This window comes from Zonotrichia albicollis, chromosome 26, assembly GCF_047830755.1.
Source record: "Zonotrichia albicollis isolate bZonAlb1 chromosome 26, bZonAlb1.hap1, whole genome shotgun sequence".
NCBI lineage: Eukaryota > Metazoa > Chordata > Aves > Passeriformes > Passerellidae > Zonotrichia > Zonotrichia albicollis.
In genome coordinates, this window is record NC_133844.1 from 5,417,299 (window position 1) to 5,434,486 (window position 17,188).

Genomic DNA, 17,188 nt, shown 5'->3' on the forward strand with positions numbered 1-17,188 from the left:
AGGTAGGAGAGATTTTAGCAGCCCAGGAGCCGGCGGGGCCGTGCCTGGAGCCTGCTGCATGCAGGACATGGCTCCCATTTAAATAGAATGGGATTGTGTGGGATGGTGCCCATAAAAAGCAATGTCAGGGCAGAGCATCTGATCCTCTCCGGGCAGCTGGAGCAGCTCCCTGATGACTTTTCCAGGTTGTTCCTCATCCCCAATCTGTTGCAACAGAGGGAGAATATCATGGGATATGTTTTTATATTTATATTTATATTTATATTTACATGGATTTGTTCTGTGCCAGCCTCGGGGGATAGGCAGGATTGAAGGATCACATCCCCAGCTCAGGGATGCTCCAAAACCTCCGTTCCAAACCCTTGGAATACAAAAATTCCCATTTCTCCCTGCTCCTGGCATTTGCCCTTTGCAAAATGAGGCTCAGGGATGAAAGTTTTCTCTCAGCACCCACCAGCCCAGCCCATCAGCACCCTCCAGAGCGAGCAGAAAATGGGATTTTAATAGGGCTGGAGTGGCTGGGAACACCCATGGTTCTGCCTGAACCCTGGATTTGGGTCACATCCAAAGCAAATGACACTTGTCAAGTGACATTTGTGTCTTTTCTTTTTGCTAATGGCCCCCCAAGTTGGATTTCTATTTCTATTTTGGTTTTTTTTCTCCATTTTAAGAGGTGGGAAAGCTGTTTGTTCCCTCATGGAAGTAAAATCCATCACCAGGCTGCTCAGAAAAAATTTTCACCACCAATCCTTGGCCTCAACCTCCCCAAAAATCACCCTGGAATTGATGAATATTAAATTATTATCTCCAGAAGGAGCATCACCTTTTTGATCCCAACCCACAGCCCTGGTATCCCTGGGATAATTTGATTTCCTGGAATTAAGAGGCAGGAGCAACGTTCCAGTTCCTGCTTTTCCCTTTTCTGTCACATTCAAAAATATTCTCCATCAGATGTTCATGTTTCCTCAATTTGTAACACATTTTAATAATAGGAATCTTTCCCATCGCCTGGGTGAATTGTTGGATGCTGTGAATCCTTCTGGGGAGGGCTCAGGGCTCCTCTTCAGCTGGGTTTGTGACCCAAAAAGAGCAAAAATTTGCTGAAAAAAGAACAAAAAATTAATCAGAAAAAGCAAAAAAATTAACCAAGAAAGCACAAAAAACTATAAAACAAACAAGGAAAAAATAATAGCCAAAAAGGAACAAAATGTGTAAAAATAATACAGTTAATATTTCATTATTAACTGTAAATGAACTGTATTAATTTAATCTGCAGTTAATATTTATTTTGCACTCATTGTTTATTTTTCCTGGACTTTTATTTCAACTTCTCTACCTCTCCTTTCCCTTTCCAACCAGGAATCACAACATTAATTAAGAATATTCAGAATTCTGGGATGGTTTGGCTTGGAAAAATCCCACCCAGTGCCACAGCAGGGAACTTCCTGCTGGACCAGGGTGCTCCACGATTTCCTTGGATGCTTCATCCACCCAAAATATCCCATCCCAAGCTTTTCCATCCTTTTTTTTTCCCAGGTTCAGCAGCGTTTTCCCGAGCCTGAACATGGCAGTGAAGCGCCGGGAGCAGACGCTGCAGGACTACAAACGCCTTCAATCCAAGGTGGAAAAATACGAGGAAAAGGAGAGAACTGGCCCTGTCCTGGCCAAGCTGCACCAGGTATTGAGGTGTTCCCCAGAGCCACAATCCCAGCAGCATTCCTGGGAAAACTCAGCAAAAGCTTTTCCCTCCTCTCCGCCATCCGTGCCACGAATAGAACATTTTGGGAGGATGTCTTTTATCCGTGTAAAAATCACATTTTTTGACAGCACGACGCCGGTTTGGAGTGCTGGGTGAATGGAAGGAGCTGCTTTTCTGAGAGGAAATGGAATTTTTTTCCAAGAGAAAATGGAATCAGAGCCCTGGGAGCTCTGGGGGAGCTCGGAGGCAGCGCTGAGGTCGAGGTTCCCCCCGACCTCCGCGTCTGAGCGAGCAGCTGGATGGGGAAGGGAACAGATCAGAGCATTTCCCAGCTTTATGTTTGCCACCTGTTCCCCAAAAAATTCGCCTTGGAAAATTGCAGTAATTGGTTAACAGGAAGTTTTGCCAGATTCTTTTTGCTCTCTCCCGAATTTTAGCAAAATCGCGATGAGTTTGTTGGTTTTGTGGTTTTTTTTTATTTTTTTTAAAATCAAATCTTCCCCGGCGTTTTTCCCCAAAATCTGTCGCTCCAGCAGCACGTGGCTTGATCCTCCCAGGAACAATTGATTCTCAGAGTCAAAGAAAATGTGTTTTTCTGATGAATTTCCCCCCAAAAATGAAGTTTTGTGTTAAATAACAGCGTGAACAAAAGACACCTCTGGTTTAACAGTAAGCAGCTTATTTTGCTCAGCCTCAGCGACTAAAGCTGGGGCTGGAAAAATGGGAATTCTTTTGTCCTGGTGATTAAGCAGGGTTTAGTTATTTCATATATTTTTTCCTCTTAATGAACTTTTGATCTAATTCTCCCCTCCTAAAAAAAAAAATTTTAACCAAATACTGAGTTTAAACACCTGTGAGAGGGAGCCTTGAGCTATCCTGAACATGGGGTATCCAGAGGGTCTGGATTTGATGGGAAAGGGCCTCATCTCATCCAGTTATTTTTAATTATTGAACTGCAAATTTACATCCATTGTTTGCTCCAGCTTTTCTGCTCTTCTGCTCCCTGTGAAGTCCATCCTGGGAGTTTCCCCTGTGGGCACCATCTAGGGAGGTTTTCCCCCATGAACTCCATCCCAGGAGTTTCCACCTGGCTCCGTCCCAGGAGTTTTCCCCATTAATTCCATCCTGGAAGTTTTTCCCATGAACTCCATCCCAGGAGTTTTCCTCTGGCTCCATCCCAAGAGTTTCCCCCATGAACTCTGTCCTTGGATTTTTTTCCCCATGAACTCCATCCTGGGATTTCCCCCCCATGAACTCCATCCCAGGAGTTTCTCCCCATGAACTCCTTCCCAGGAGTTTTTCCCTGGAATTTTCCCCATGAGTTCCATCCTGGAACTTCCATCCTGGAAGTTTTCCCCATGAATTTCATCCTGGGATTTTCCCCTCCATGAACTCCATCCCAGGAGTTTTCCCCATGAATTCCATCCCAGTTTTCCCCCAGGGGTTTCCTCCCATGAACTCCACCCCAGGGATTTTCCCCAATGAACTCCATCCCAGGAGTTTTCCCCCATGAATTCCATCCTGGAAGTTTTCCCCCAGGATTTTTCCCCTGTGAACTCCATCCTGGAACTTTTCCCCATGAATTCCATCCTGGCAGTTTTTCCCATGAACTCCATCCCAGGAGTTTTCACCTGGTTCCATCCCAGGAGTTTTCACCTGGCTCCATCCCTGGAGTTTCCCCCATGAACTCCATCCTGGGAGTTTCCCCCCAGGAGTTTCACCCCATGAATTCCATCCCAGGAATTTTCCCCATGAATTCCATCCCAGTTTTCCCCCAGGGGTTTCCTCCTGTGAACTCCATCCCTGAAGTTTTCCCCATGAACTCCATCCCAGGAGTTTTCCCCTGGCTCCATCCCAGCAATTTTCCCCATGAGTTCTATCCTGGAACTTCCATCCTGAAAGTTTTCCCCATGAACTCCATCCTGGAAGTTCTTCCCATTAACTCCATCCTGGGAGTTTTCCCCCATGAACTCCACCCCAGAAGTTTTCCCCTGGCTCCATCTCAGGAGTTTTCCCCCATGAGTTCCACCCCATGAACTCCATCCTGGCAGTTTCCACACTCCCAGCCTCTTGGCCAATGATGAATTTGCTCCTTTGCTGGGATGATTCCAGGCCTTTCCAGCCTGGAGCCCGGTCCATGCCATGCCCTGGCACGCTGTCCCCGTCCCCAGGGCCGGCGCCACGGCCGGGCCGGGCTCTCCCGCTCCCCCCTCCCGTTGGAATGGCACTGGGATTAAGTGGCAGACTTGAACTGGTCTAATATTTCACAGCCCACCCCCTCCTGCCCTTTTCCACACCATCCCAGAGACATTTCCCGTTCTCCCCACGCTCTGTTTAAAGGAGCCAGTTGGAAGCACTGAGCTGAAGGTCACGGTGACGGTGGGGCAGGATCCTGGAGCGCCGCTCCTGGGAATCGCAGCGTGAGGGGACGTGGATTTGGCCAGGGATGTTCTCCAGCCTGACTGAGCTCGGGGAATGGGTTTGGGCCGTGTGTTTCTGTAGGAGAGAGGGCACAATCTCTCTGGGTGTCCTGTGGCTTTCCAGGGTCAGAGCATGGGACCATTGGATGATCCCATCAGGATCCATCAGCTGCTCACTTGGGCCTCACCAGGTTCTGTTGAGAGGTCACTTGGGTCCCACCAGGGTCTCTATTAACTGGTCAGCTTGGATTAACTGTTTAACTTGAGTCCCACCAGGTTCTGTTAACTGGTCACTTGAGTCCTACCAGGGTCCATTGAACGGTCTCTTGGATCTCACCAGGGTCCATTGAATGGTCACTTGAGTCCCATCAGGGTCCATTGAATGGTCACTTGAGTCCCATCAGGGTCCATTGAATGGTCACTTGAGTCTCACCAGGGTCTGTTGAATGGTCCCTTGGATCTCACCAGGGTCCATTGAATGGTCACTTGAGTCCCACCAGGATCCATTGAATGGTCTCTTGGATCCCACCAGATCCCATTTGATGATTACTTGGATCCCACCAGGGTCCACTGAATGGTCACTTGGATCCCATCAGGTTCCATTGAATGGTCCCTTGGATCCCACCAGGTCCCACTGGATGGTCACTTGAGTTCCACCATTGAATGGTCTCTTGGATCCCATCAGGTCCCATTTGATGGTTACTTGAGTCCCATCAGGTTCCACTGAATGGTCACTTGGGTCCCATCAGGTTCCATTGAATGGTCCCTTGGATCCCACCGGGTCCCACTGGATGGTCAGTTGAGTTCCACCATTGAGTGGTCTCATGGATCCCACCAGATTCCATTGGATGATCCCATGGGTCCCACCAGGCTGGTCACTGCTCGTCCCCACCAAGCAAAGCGTCCCATTGTCCTGGAGTGGCCTCCATGCCAGGGGGACCCTTGTGCCAGGAGTGTGACCCCCTGTGTCCCTCCCCAGGCCCGCGAGGAGCTGCGCCCGGTCAAGGAGGACTTTGAAGCCAAGAACAAGCAGCTCCTGGAGGAGATGCCCAAGTTCTACAGCAGCCGCATCGATTACTTCAAACCCAGCTTCGAGTCGCTGGTCCGGGCACAGGTGAGACATTGTCCCTTCCTGCTACCTGTGTCCTGTCCCGTCCCACATGTGCTTCATCCACTGGAATTCCATGGCCTTGTCCACCTGGCATTGCCATCTCCTTGAGTTTGGAGTCCTGAGCTCAGCGCTTGAGTAGGTTTGAGGTGTTTGGGCTCATCTTGTGGCTCCCGGGACATCTCCACACCAAAGATCTGCAGGAAGAGATGCCCTGAATAACCCCCAGCTTTCATTTCCATCCTCCAGCTTCCTCCAGAACGTGCTGCCACTCCTCCTCCTCCTCCTCCTTGGGCTGCCCAGGGGCAGGTTGGGATCTCCCCGAGCTTTGAGAACCTGCGGGCGGCACCGGGCGGTGCCCGCTCCGTGGGCGTTTCCTGCGGCATTTTTGGGGCCGGGAGCTGCCGCAGGGCCCCAGGTGCGCCACGGGGGGAGGCGCCGGGAGCACGTGTTCCATCTCACCTCCGACTTGGGGGGGCCTCTGCGCCGAGCTGCCAGCGAGTTGTCTGCAGGCTGATTCACCTAGCAGATGGTGCCGATGCTCCCTGCGCCGCAGGGTGGGTGCTGGGGATGCTGTTCCTGCTGTTCCCTTAGCAATCGGGCGCGGGGCTCCCTGTTCCAGCCCGGAATAACCACAATTCCCGCAGCCGCCGCAGGGTCCTGCTGGCCCTGTCCCCCTGTGGACCCCCTTCGGTGGGTGAGATCTTGGAACCTGAATGTTCTCTGCCCTTTTTGGGGTTTGTGATCCGTGAGTTTTCTCAGCTTCTCTGCCCTCTCCGGGGTTTGTGATCCGTGAGTTTCCTCAGCTTTGCCCCTCTGGCTTCTTGCTCTGTTTGTGTCCCGATTCCCAAGAAATTTGGGGTGAAGAGGACGTTGGGATAGGTGTGTGCAGAATGGCCAGGGTGTCACTGCTGGGGCTGTTTGTGACACTCTCCATCCAAATCCCTCTTCTTCCTTGGGAATCCTGTGCTTTCTCTCTGCCCTGCCTCTCTTCAGGTGAGGAATTTGTCAGGAAAACCGAGCGAAATCCCATCTTTAACACCCAAAAAGGCAGCGTCACAACAAAGCTGATGCATCCCCTGTAGGCTGGACTTAAAGCTGGTCCCAGATGGATGCAGCTCCTCACAAACCTCCCTCCCTCCCTCCCTGCCAGCCTCCATGGAGCTGCATCCCTCTTCCTTCCCAGCCCTGGCTGCATCCTCCCACCCCCAGGGAAGGAGGGCTTGGGATGTTTGTGCCCCCCTGGCTCCGGAGCTCTGTGAAGCGTTTTCCCACTGAATTAACTGAAATCGAGTGGGAAAGGGATGTGATTTGCCCAAGGTAATGAGTCAGTGGCAAGCCAGGAATAGCAGCCAGAGCCCTGAGTCAGCTCAGCACTGCTCACCTGCAGGCACCTGGCTGGGAAGGGCAGGCAGGAGCATCCCCATCCCAGCTGGAAATATTGCTCAGCTTTCCCTCCCTCTGTGCCTCCCTGAGCTGATTAACAGCTGGGGGGGGCCGTGTTCCTCGAGATAATTTCTATTTTCAGCCTTTTCTGCAGGTACCTCTTTAGGAGTGGGATGAGGCTGGAGGTGAATCCCACAAGGAAAGGCTGTATGGGGTGGGACTGGGATGCAGGGTGCTGTGACTTTGGGGTTGTTTCTCCTTGGGTCAAACCCACCATCCAAAGGCAAAAACCGCATTATTTTCCTGATTTTTCAGGCCTGGAGGCAGCAAGACAAATGGTGTGACAGTGACACCATGCAGTGCCACGCTGGGCTGGGGAGGGAGCAGCTGCCTCTGGGGGCAGGGGAAGGACCCTGCTGCCGAGCACCTCCATGGCTGTGACCCAAGGAGACCCTGCCAGAGCCTCCCCAGGCTGTTCCCATGGCACAGCTGGCCGTGCTCCCGGGCCTGGGTGGCTCCTGACGCCGGGACATGTCCCGAGCTCGCAGGGCTGTAACATTCAACACCAAATTCTTCTCTCCACCCACGGGCCCGGGCCAAGCCAAGGGAGGCAAATATTTCCCTGGCTGGGGGCTTTGAAGTGGCCACATGGAGATGAAAGGGGGAGATTTTGGAGCTGTGGCTGGTGTGAGGCGTGAACAGCACTTCCTTCCCGCTCTGGGCTTTATTTTCCAGCTAGAAAACACGAGATTCCTTTGGGTTTGAATGGAATGGGGGCAAAGATGGGGCTGGCAGGCAGGGATGGTGCTGTGGGCAGGGGGAGCCCGGCCCTGGCAGCACCCCTGGGTTTGTTTTGGGTAGGGCTGCCCCAAACAAGCAGCCACGGGGCCATTGTGGCCAGGATCTATAGAAAATCCACAGAACACAGCGTCCCCAAACAGAATTAGTTCAAGACAGGTGGACTCGGGGCCCTTGGCTCGGGCTCAAAGGCGAGCTGGAGCTGGGATTTGATGGGATGGGGACACAGCATATGGCATCCATAGCTGGAAAAGTACTGGGCTGGCAGAGCAGGTAGGGCAGGGGGAGCTGGCTGCCCCCTGGCACTGTCACCATTCTGGGGTGCATCCCCTCCCTGGGGGGGGTTTCACCCCTGTTTAAACAAGGGAAATCATGGGGGGGATCAGTGCCAGTGGGATTTTGCTGATGAAGCTCAGGAGACTCGGCTGGTAAAGCACTGAGTGGTGCCAACTGGTTCTGAACTGGGGCTGCTGGGGGAGAGGAGCGTCCCCAGGGACACCCACCAGGCCCTGGGGACACAGAGGGTCCCCAAGGACACCCACCAGGCCCTGGGGACATGGGGCATCCCCAAGGACACCCACCAGGCCCTGGGGACACGGAGGGTCCCCAAGGACACCCACCAGGGTCTGGGGACATGGGGCATCCCCAAGGACACCCACCAGGCCCTGGGGACATGGGACATCCCCAGGGACACCCACCAGGCCCTGGGGACACAGAGGGTCCCTGGGGAAGGGATCAGTGGCTGTGGGATGTGAGTGGAAGGGGAGCAGCACCAAGGAGTTCACTCTGCTCTGCCTGTTCAGTGCAGTGAGGATGTTGGGGGACAATCCCAGGCTCAATCCATTGGGGACAGTCCTGGGCTCAATCCTGGGGGTCAATCCCAGGCTCAATCCATTGGGGACAATTCTGGGGGGACAATCCTGAGCTCAGTCCTGAGGAAAATCCTGGGCTCAATCCTGGGGGAAAATCCTGGGGGTCAGTCCATTGGGGATAATCCTAGGGGTCAATCTGTTGGGGACAATCCTGGGCTCAGTCCTGAGGAAAATCCTGGGGGACAATCCTGGGGGTCAGTCCACTGGGGACAATTCTGGACTCAATCCATTGGGGACAATTCTGGGCTCAGTCCTGAGATAATCCTGGGCTTAATCCTGAGGAAAATCCTAAGGCGCAATCCTGGTCCTGCAGGAATCCTCAGGGATTTCTGGATCCTAGTGGGGGAGGGAATTCTGGATCCAATCCTGGGGTACAATTGTCCCCAAATCTTAGGAAGCAATCCTGGAGGACAATCCTGGGACCAATCCTGAGGGACAGATGTCCCCCAAATCTTGGGGAACAGCCCTGGGGACAATCCTGGGGGCAGCATCTGCCTGCAGGCCTGCCACCCTGACAAGATTCAGCTTTTTCCGTGCTGGAATTGGCAGTGCCACTTGGCCATATGTGCCTGAGCAGAGCCCAGCTGACTGCAGGCTGGGGACAAGGGACATGGAGGGCTGCTCCAGGGCTCTGGCACCCCCTTGGCACCCCTGCCCCCCAGATCCCTGCCCACCTGTGGCATTGCTGAAGGATTTCAGGTGTTTTTGGCATCTCTTCATGCAGGGGGGTTCAGAGGATGCTCGGGGTGACCCAGCTGTGGGTTGTGCTTTGGGGGGTGTGCAGGGATTTTTGGGGAGCCCCTGCCAGCTCAGCCCTGTGCGGGGTTCGTTAGTCACTGTGTAAATGAGCATTGCTGTGACTCAGCCAGCCCTGCTGCGTGGGGAGCCCCGGCCACGGCGCAGCCCCCGAGCCCCCAGCATGGCCAGGCTGCCTAAGGGGGGTTCAGGCAGCCAGCACTGCAATGTGGGGCCCCCTCAGACCCCCTCAGGCCTCCCAAAATCAGCATCGTTCTGAGCAGGATTAGGGGAGCTGTCTCCATGGAGACCGTGCATGTCTCAGCACCGGGGCTGCTGGAGATGCCGGGCCCTTGTGGGAAACGGGGACAGCGCTGGCACTGCCCAGCCTGGGGGGCTGTGTGCCCCAGTCCCTCCCTGAGGGCTGTGGGGGCACACCCAGGACAGGGCCCGGGGTCCCACGGGAGGCTCTGAGGGCCCTGTGGCACCCGGGGGGTCCTGCAATGCAAGGAGCCAGAGGTTCTGTGGTTCTGGGGGTCTCACTGGCAGCACTGGGCTTCCCGCAGCACCACGAGTGCCCCAAGCAGCATTTGGGGGTCCCACAGGCAGGGCTGGGGACCCCCAGTGCTGGGGGTGCCACAGGCAGGGCTGAGGGTCCCTCAGCACCGAGGGGGTCCCACAGTCAGGGCTGGGCACCCTCAGTGCTGGGGGTGCTACAGGCAGGGCTGGGGGTTCTGCAGCACGGAGGGTCCCACAACACTGGGTGGGGGATCCCACAGCCCCGAGGGTCCCACAGGCAGGGCTGGGGGTCCCGCAGTGCCACGGGTCCCGCGACACCTGGTGGGGGTCCCACAGCCCCGAGGGTCCCACAGGCAGGGCTGGGGGTCCCTCAGCACTGAGGGTCCCGCACTTGGGGGTCCCACAGTCAGGGCTGGTCACCCCCAATGCTGAGGCTCCCACAGGCAGGGCTGAGGGTCCCACAGGCAGCATCAAGGGTCCTACAGACAGCACCGAGGGTCCCGTGACACCGGGGGGAGGGGGCGTCCCACAGCCCCGGGGTCCCGCAGCAGCGAGGGTCCCACAGGCAGGGCTGGGGGTCCCACAGCACTGAGGGTCCCGCACTTTGGGGGTCCCACAGTCAGGGCTGGGCACCCCCCAATGCGGAGGCTCCCACAGTCAGGGCTGGGGGTCCCACAGCACCGAGGGGGTCCCACAGCCCCGGGGGTCCCGCAGGCAGGGCTGGGAGCCCCCCTGTCCCCGCTGGAGCAGCCACCCCGCTGCCATCTGCGTGCGCTGACCCACGGGCTCCCGCGCCGGCAAGCGCTGCTCGCTGCCGGAGATAATTGGCGGTGCTAATTAGCACGTTATTAACACACCCCTCCCTCCTCCTCCTCGCCGTGTTTCGCACGGGGCACGGCTCTCCCGGGCGTGCCCCCTTCACCGAGCCCAGCGAGCCCTGGCCGTGGGCAGCGCGGGCCGGCGGCACCGGTGACAAAGGCGGGGACGGGAGGGTGGCGGGGCCGGTGGCAGCCCCGCACGCGAGGCTCGCAGATGGGAAGCGAGCGGAGAAGGGCAGCGCGTTATTAAAATGTGTTGAGTTGTAATAATCCGAGGGGGCGGCACGGCCAACGTGGGCGGGAGCTATTTCAGACACCAACGCCGCGGAGAGGGGCTGAGGGCACCCACGGGGGGGGGGGGGGGTGAGTGGGGAGGAGACCCCCCAATCCCCTCCCTCCCCAATCCCCCCCCTTTTATCCAACAGGTTGTCTACTACACGGAGATGCACAAGATTTTTGGGGACCTGACGGCGCAGATCGACCGGCCCGGGCTGAGCGACGAGCAGCGCGAGCGTGAGAACGACGCCAAGCTCAGCGAGCTGCGCGCCCTCTCCATCGTGGCTGATGACTGAGGCCAGGCTGGGCACGGGGAGGGAGTAGGGATGGGGATCCCCCCGTTTTCAGCCCAGCTGCCCCTCCCAAGGATGGACTTGTGGGGCTGGAGCTGCTCCCATCACCCCACGGCTCTGCGTCGTCTTTGTCAGTGCACGAATGAGTTTTGCCTTAAAGGTTGGGGTGTGGAGGAGCAGGAAGGGGAGCGATACTAAAGATGGGGAGTGGGATGGGGGGGGCTGGATTTTGCCAGGTTCCAGCCTCCCTTGGCACCCCCAGAGCCCAGAGGGTGAGACCCCCCACTCCTTCCCCTCATTTTGTGCCTTATAGCCCAGTGGGACTCTCAGGGGAGGGTAAAATCACTCAAATGCCATTTTTTGAGGTACAGGGAGAGGGGGATGCTTCTCATGGTGAGCATCCATCCCTCTTTTCCCAGGCTCCAAAGAGCCTGTGCCCCAGAGCTGGGGGTGCAGGGTGGGGACAGGGGACCCCAGACACCAGAGCAGGGACGGGTGGGGACATCCCTAAGGGAGACAACCCAGCCAGGAGCAAACCTATGGAAAACTGGGGGGGCTTCAGCCCCTCCTCAGTGTGTGGGAAGGGCCGCAGGGACTCCATAGCGTGTCCCCAATAAAGTTTTCGGCAGCATGGCCGGGGCTCTGTCGGTGCCACCACCGGGGCCGTGTCGGTGCCACCACCAGGACTGTGCCGGGGCCGTGTCACTGTCACCACCGGGGCTGCATCACTGTCGGTGCCACCACCGGGGCTGTGCCGGTGCCACTGCTGGAGCCGTGCTGGTGTCAGTGTCGCTGTCACTGTCGGTGCCGGTGTCGCTGTCGGTGCCGGTGTCGCTGTCACCGTCACCGCCGTGCCGCTGTCGCCCTCTGCCGGCGCCCGGCCGCCACTGCAGGGGTTCGCAGGGGGCTCGGGGTGTCCCTGGAAAGGAAAACTGGGATGGAATATCGGCGCGGGAACGAAACGGCCTCAAATCACCACGAATGGAGAATTCCAGCACAATTTGGGCCTGTAAGGATAAGGAGAGGCCGCCTGCTGTGTCCTGGCGGGGAGCAGGTGCTGCTTGGGATCAGGGGTTGGGAGCCCACCCTGGAGAGGTTTCTGGTGGAGATGATGGTCTCTTCTCTGCCTTGGGGTGGCTCCTGCTGCTCCAGGTGAGAGCACACGGCTCCAAACAACAGGGAAACCATCACCACCTCTTCCTGCCAGGACCTGGGCTTGGCAAACCTGCACGAGACAGGGAACAGGGCTCGGGGTGTACTGGGAAGCCCAGCAGAAAATGGGGATGGAACCCCTAAAAACCAAACCTTCCCTTGGTTTGGAGCCATGGGAATGCTGGTGGCTGTCCCCAGTGCAGGGACACAGCGAGGTCCCCCCCAAGATCATCCCGTGCCAAGGCTCCTCCCCAGCTCCCAGCATGGAGAACTTCATCCCTCCCTCTCCCCTTGGCTGTTCCTTCCCAACCACATCACATGCCAGGCCAGGTTTAAGCAAAATAAACCCGGTTGCCACGGTTACCCAGAGCAGGGATGCTAAATATACAGAATATAGATATTTTTATAGATATTTAACAGCCACGCACGGAGCCCGTGAGCCCGAGCAGGGGGCACGGGATCTGAGCCCTGCAGACCTCAGGGTGGGCAGAGATCCCTCTGTGGCCTGGAGGTGTTGATTCCTCCTCAGATTCAAGCCCACCTGGTGGCTTTTTCTGCATTAATGTCACCGTGTGTGGCACAGCCAGACCTCCCCAGCCACTTTGTCCCCTGTCCTGCACTCAGAGCACCCCAAATCCCAGCTCTGGTCCCTGCCACCAGCTCCTCCTGCCCTCCCAGCACTCAGCAGAGGGATGTCACCCATGGAAGCTCAAACCCAGGCGTTCCCAGGGATTCACTCTGCCTACTCTCCGCAGCGCTCGGGGAGGAGAATTTCATCTTTTGTAGTAAAAAGTGGATAATGAGCGGGTTTTGCACCGCCCACAAGGTGCCAGCGTTAATAGGGAGAGCTGGCAGGAGGGGAAAACTCACTCTACAATGAGGAACGTGCTGAGGCACCCCTGGGTGAGTTCATCAGCACTCAGACCTCCAGGAGCAGAGGGGAGGGAAACACAACCCCAAAATGAGGGGCACTGGGGCCATCCCAGCATGGGGAGCATTCCCTGCTGATGGACAAATCTTCCTCCCTTTTTCCTCCTCATCAGGAATTCCAGGTTAGCTCAGTGGCATTGCAGAAATCCCAGCTGTCCCCTTTCCTCCCCAAATCCCCTCAGGATGGGTTTAGCAGGTGCCAGCCCACCACCAATCCCAAGGATTTTCCTCACAACCCTCTCCAGGCCGGCCAGCACCAGCACACATCTGGATCCACACCTGGATTTTCCTTGTCAGGTATTCGGGAGCTTCCCCTCGTTCCAGGTGATTCAGGGGTGGCACAGAGAGGCTCAGAGCTCCTTCCTCCTCCTCACCTGGGCTCTGGAAGGAGAATCAGCGTCCCCTGCACCATCCTCAGCCATTTCCTGGGGATCAGCCATGGGGTCCCAATGAGGGGGAGGATGGAGGTGGCAGAGGGGCAGCAGGGCAGGGGGTGCCCAGACCCCCCCCACCCCCCAGCCATGCCCTTCCCCACCTCCCCGAGCCCCTCCCCATTGCTCCTCGCACTGAGGGGCTCAGGAGAGCAGAGGGGGTTCCATGGGAAGGGTTTGATGCTGGAAAGGGAGGGACAATGATCAAACACTCCCCAGCCCCAGCTGTGCTCCGGAACCCCTTCAGCAGCCCGGGTCAGGCCGTGACCCAGCCGGGGGCACTGCCAGGGACCCCCTGTGCCCCCAGACCCTGCCGTGAGCGCGGGCACGGCGGGAGGAGCACTCGCGGTTCCGGGACGGAGCGCTGGGACGCGGGAGCTCCGGGATGTGCCCAGGGCGGGAGCGGTGCCGGGAAGGAAAAACCCCAAGTGACGGTAGGAAATCGGCAGGAGAGGGGGGAAAGGGAGGAGAACGGGGTACCTGATGGGAGAGCGCCTGGCCGCGGCTCGGGGCAGCATCTTCATCACCCGCGGCACAGGCAGCGTCTTCCTCAGCGTCCCGCGCAGAGCTGGCGACGCCAGGAGGGGCTCCAGCAGCGCCAAAACAGCATCGAGCGCCCTCCTCATCCTCACCCTCATCCTCCTCTGTCCCCCAAACTGGGGAGCCCCTCGCGAGAAAGCCGCGATGCTCCCGGGCAGCATCATCCCGGGACCCCCGGCGCCCCCTCCCCACCAACCCCACGGAGCAGCTGGAGGGGCCCGGGGGGCTCCGGAGGGGAGGTTCGGGGGTCGGACCAGCATCACCTCCACCCCCCCAGGCAGCGGGACCCGTCCGGGGCTGAGCGGGGAGAGGGCTCGGGGGTACCCAGGGCAGGGGGAGATCAAGGGGAGGGGGCCCGGGAGCCGCTCGGGCCGTCCCCGGGTCCGGGCCCGGCGGGACAAAAGGGGCGGAAAAGCCGTCGGAAGTGATGCGGCGGTGACGCGCCCTCGCGTGACGTCACGCCGGGTTTAGGGGCGTGACGTCACGGCGCGCCAGCAAGCACCTCGCTCAGAGCCGCCTGTTTGTGGGTGAAAATACTTTATTGAGGGAAAAACAAAAAACGTGAAGGGGTGCGCCAGGCCGGGGACCGGCCCCGTGCTGGCGTGACGTCATGGGGTGAGGTGTGACGTAGTTCCTCCATCCAGGTGTGGCGGTGGGAGCGAGCGGGACCCTCCCGGTCCTACCTGCAGCGGCTGCCGCGCAGGGAGCGGCGGGTCAGGCGGGTGAGCAGCGTCTTCACCCGGCCCCAGTGCGAGCGGCCGTCCTGCGGGACAGGGGGGGAATCAGCGGGGGCACCCAAGGGACCCCCCCGGCACCCCCAAGGCTCCTTCACCCGGCCCCAGTGCGAGCGGCCGTCCTGCAGGACAGGGGGACATCAGCGGGGGGACACCCAAGGGACCCCCCCGGCACCCCCCGACCCTCCCCGGCCGTACCTTGTCCGGTGCCGGGCCAGCCGCGCCGCCCTCGGCGGGCTCCAGCAGGCTGGGGGAGCTGACCGAGTGTCCCCAGAGCCGCCGGCACGGCCCGGGCTCGGCTGCTGCGAGGGGGAACAGAGCTGGTCAGGCTTGGGGGGCCGGGGGGACATCGTGCTGCCATCATCACCTGGTGCCAGGTCCTGCCATCCCACCCCGCTCAGCTGGCACGGGTGCTGCCATTCCCGCATCCCCCAGTGCTCACCTGGGGGTCGCGCCATTCCCGAGCCCACCCCGCTCACCTCGTGCCAGGTCTGGCCATGCCAGCCCATTCACCTGGCACCGGTGCTGCCATTCCCGCATCCCCCGTGCTGACCTGGCCCCAGATCCTGCATCCCCCAGTGCTCACCTGGCACCGGTGCTGCCATTCCCTCATTCTCCAATGCTCACCTGGCCCCAGATCCCATCATTCCCGAGCCCACCTCTCTCACCTGGCCCCAGGTCCCATCATTCCCGAGCCCACCCCGCTCACCTGGTGCCAGATTCTGCCATCCCAGCCCATTCACCTGGCACTGGTGCTGCCATTCCCGAGCCCACCCCTCTCACCTGGCCCCAGGTCCCGCCATCCCACCCCTCTCACCTGGCGCCTGGCTGTCGGAGCAGGAGCGCTGCCGGAACCCTTCACCCCTCCAGGTGCCCAAATCCCTCCTCGGGTGCTGCCGGCCGGGCTGGGGGCGAGCAGAGCACAGGCTGGGTGTGAGCTGGGTGTGAGCTGGGACCCCCGCGCCCCCTCCCCGCCATCCCCCTCCCCGTGCCCTCACCAGGGTGGCCGTGCGGGCTCCGGCCGCCTGCTGCCGCAGGGCGCGGTTGTCCTGCTGCAGCCGCGCCAGGCGCTCCAGCATCTGGCACACGTGCTCCAGGTAGCGCAGCCCCTGCCCCGGCAGCTCGGGCACTGCCCGGGGGTCCCGAGGAGACCCCTCGGCCCTCTCGGGGTCCCGGGGGGGCTCGGCCAGGTCGGCGGCGCTGGCGCTGCGCCGGCTGAGCTGTCGCGGGCAGCGCTGCCTCCGGCTCCGCTGCGCTGCCTGCAGCAGCCTCCGGCTGCCCGGGCGGCTCTTGGGGGGCTGCTCCTCCTCTCCGGGGGGCTGCTCCAACGAGAAACCATCCAGGGAGAAGCGGCTTTCGGAGCCCAGCGGGCTGCAGGGCGAGTGCTCGTTGCTGGTCGTCTCCACGCCGGAATCCTCGGACTCGGACTTGGGGGGTCTCCCTGCGGCCGGGGGGCTGCTGGGGGGTCCGCGGGTGCTCATTCCCCGCCGGGGCTGCCGCGGGCTCTCCTGCAGCCGGCGGTAGACGCTGGCGGAGGTGCGCACGATGCAGCTCTCGGCCGACTCGCAGGGACCATCTGCGGGGGAAGGGAGGATCGGGGGGCTCAGCTGGGGGGGTCCCGGGGCAGAAAACTGGGTGCCCACCACCCCTGCAACACCCTAGAGCAGCTCCAGCCGTGCCCAAGATTGCTCTCCCTCTGCCCAGCAGTCCATACACTCCTACAACCCCAGTGTGTTGTCTCTGCTCCCCAAAAACACAGCCCTGGCCTCCACCATCCTCCTCCTCCTCCCAAGCTGAGCTGCTGGGGGGCACCCACGGCCCTGACCGTGTTTTGAGCCGGGCTCTTCCTCGATCCCGCTCGAGCTCGGTGCCAGCGACCCAGGACAGAGCACAGCCGTGGGATCCCGGATCTGGGATGGCTCCAGGGCCACCAGCTTGTCCCCATGGCATGGGTGGCATCGCCAGCCGGGATGTGCCCCCAGCGCCCCGCGGCTCCGGGTGGGATTTTGCTGCATCCACGGCAATCTCGGCATTCCTCGCTCCCTTCCCCGCGGGCTCGGCGAGGTGACGGCGGAGCTTTGGCACCTCCTGCAGGTCGCCCACCCCCCAAATCCCGCTCAGCACCCCTCGCCCGCACTCACAGCAGCTGAACCTCCTCTTCCAGCCGGCGCGGGAGCTGCCCCACATCGCCGAGAGCCGGAGCCGGGCCCGCGTCCCGGCGCTCCCTTTTAAAGCCACCCCAGCCGGGCCCTGCACCCAGAGCGCCTCATTACAGGACCGGTTCCCAACTGGTTCCTCGCAGGGCTTGGGATGGGCGATACTGGCTGGGCCGGTGGTTAAGGAGTGGGGAGGAGAGAGGGTTTGGGCGCCGGCAGGCAGCCAGCGCCGCCTGCATCCCACCGGATTCCGCAAAACTCACTCGGGGCTCCGGCGTGGGCTGAATTCACCACTCGGGGGTCCCGGTGCTCCCAAATTCC

At 59.6% G+C, this 17,188-nt stretch overlaps 3 protein-coding genes across 6 annotated transcripts in view; 2 read left to right on the forward strand and 1 right to left on the reverse strand.

Moving 5' to 3' along the window:
- The window catches only part of BIN3 (bridging integrator 3), a 53,038-nt gene extending 41,481 nt beyond the window's left edge, over positions 1-11,557 (forward strand). The window contains exons 7-9 of the mRNA XM_074559052.1: positions 1,537-1,678; positions 5,099-5,233; positions 10,781-11,557. Of these exons, the coding sequence (XP_074415153.1) occupies positions 1,537-1,678; positions 5,099-5,233; positions 10,781-10,927 (424 nt within the window). The 3' untranslated portion in view covers positions 10,928-11,557. The remainder of the gene's footprint in view (positions 1-1,536; positions 1,679-5,098; positions 5,234-10,780) is intronic.
- Positions 11,291-16,986, reverse strand: C26H8orf58 (chromosome 26 C8orf58 homolog). 3 transcript variants are annotated; one of them, XM_074559048.1, is made up of 7 exons: positions 16,853-16,986; positions 15,710-16,287; positions 15,529-15,616; positions 14,910-15,013; positions 13,918-14,740; positions 13,286-13,387; positions 11,291-12,149 (listed from the first exon to the last, which is right to left on the reverse strand). In XM_074559048.1, exons 1-5 carry the CDS (start codon positions 16,896-16,898, stop codon positions 14,657-14,659), a joined length of 900 nt encoding a protein of 299 aa, XP_074415149.1. In that variant the 5' UTR covers positions 16,899-16,986; the 3' UTR covers positions 11,291-12,149; positions 13,286-13,387; positions 13,918-14,656. The 3 variants fall into 3 exon arrangements, with proteins under 3 accessions (XP_074415149.1, XP_074415147.1, XP_074415148.1); XM_074559046.1 differs by lacking the exon at positions 16,853-16,986 and adding an exon at positions 16,537-16,744 and having other exon boundaries at positions 14,910-15,010; positions 15,529-16,287; XM_074559047.1 differs by lacking the exons at positions 11,291-12,149; positions 13,286-13,387; positions 13,918-14,740; positions 14,910-15,013; positions 16,853-16,986 and adding an exon at positions 16,537-16,744 and having other exon boundaries at positions 15,416-15,616.
- LOC141731879 (uncharacterized) lies at positions 12,016-14,405 on the forward strand. Of its 2 annotated transcripts, XM_074559051.1 has the most exons (3): positions 12,016-12,979; positions 13,120-13,303; positions 13,657-14,405. In XM_074559051.1, the coding sequence occupies exons 1-3, from the start codon at positions 12,953-12,955 to the stop codon at positions 14,403-14,405; spliced, it is 960 nt and encodes a 319-aa protein (XP_074415152.1). In that variant the 5' UTR covers positions 12,016-12,952. The 2 variants fall into 2 exon arrangements, with proteins under 2 accessions (XP_074415152.1, XP_074415150.1); XM_074559049.1 differs by having other exon boundaries at positions 12,016-13,303.
- Positions 16,987-17,188: the final 202 nt, after the last annotated feature.

Coding starts and splice junctions, on each gene's coding strand:
- LOC141731879 (XM_074559049.1), top strand. CDS start 13,084: ATGGACAAATCTTCCTCCCTTTTTCCTCCTCATCAGGAATTCCAGGTT. Junction 13,304..13,656: donor ACCTGGATTTTCCTTGTCAG/GTATTCGGGAGC, acceptor AACACTCCCCAG/CCCCAGCTGTGCTCCGGAAC.
- C26H8orf58 (XM_074559046.1), bottom strand. CDS start 16,744: ATGCCGAGATTGCCGTGGATGCAGCAAAATCCCACCCGGAGCCGCGGG. Junction 16,288..16,536: donor AGAGCCCGGCTCAAAACACG/GTCAGGGCCGTG, acceptor CTTCCCCCGCAG/ATGGTCCCTGCGAGTCGGCC. Junction 15,011..15,528: donor CTCCGACAGCCAGGCGCCAG/GTGAGAGGGGTG, acceptor CCCTCGCAGCAG/CCGAGCCCGGGCCGTGCCGG.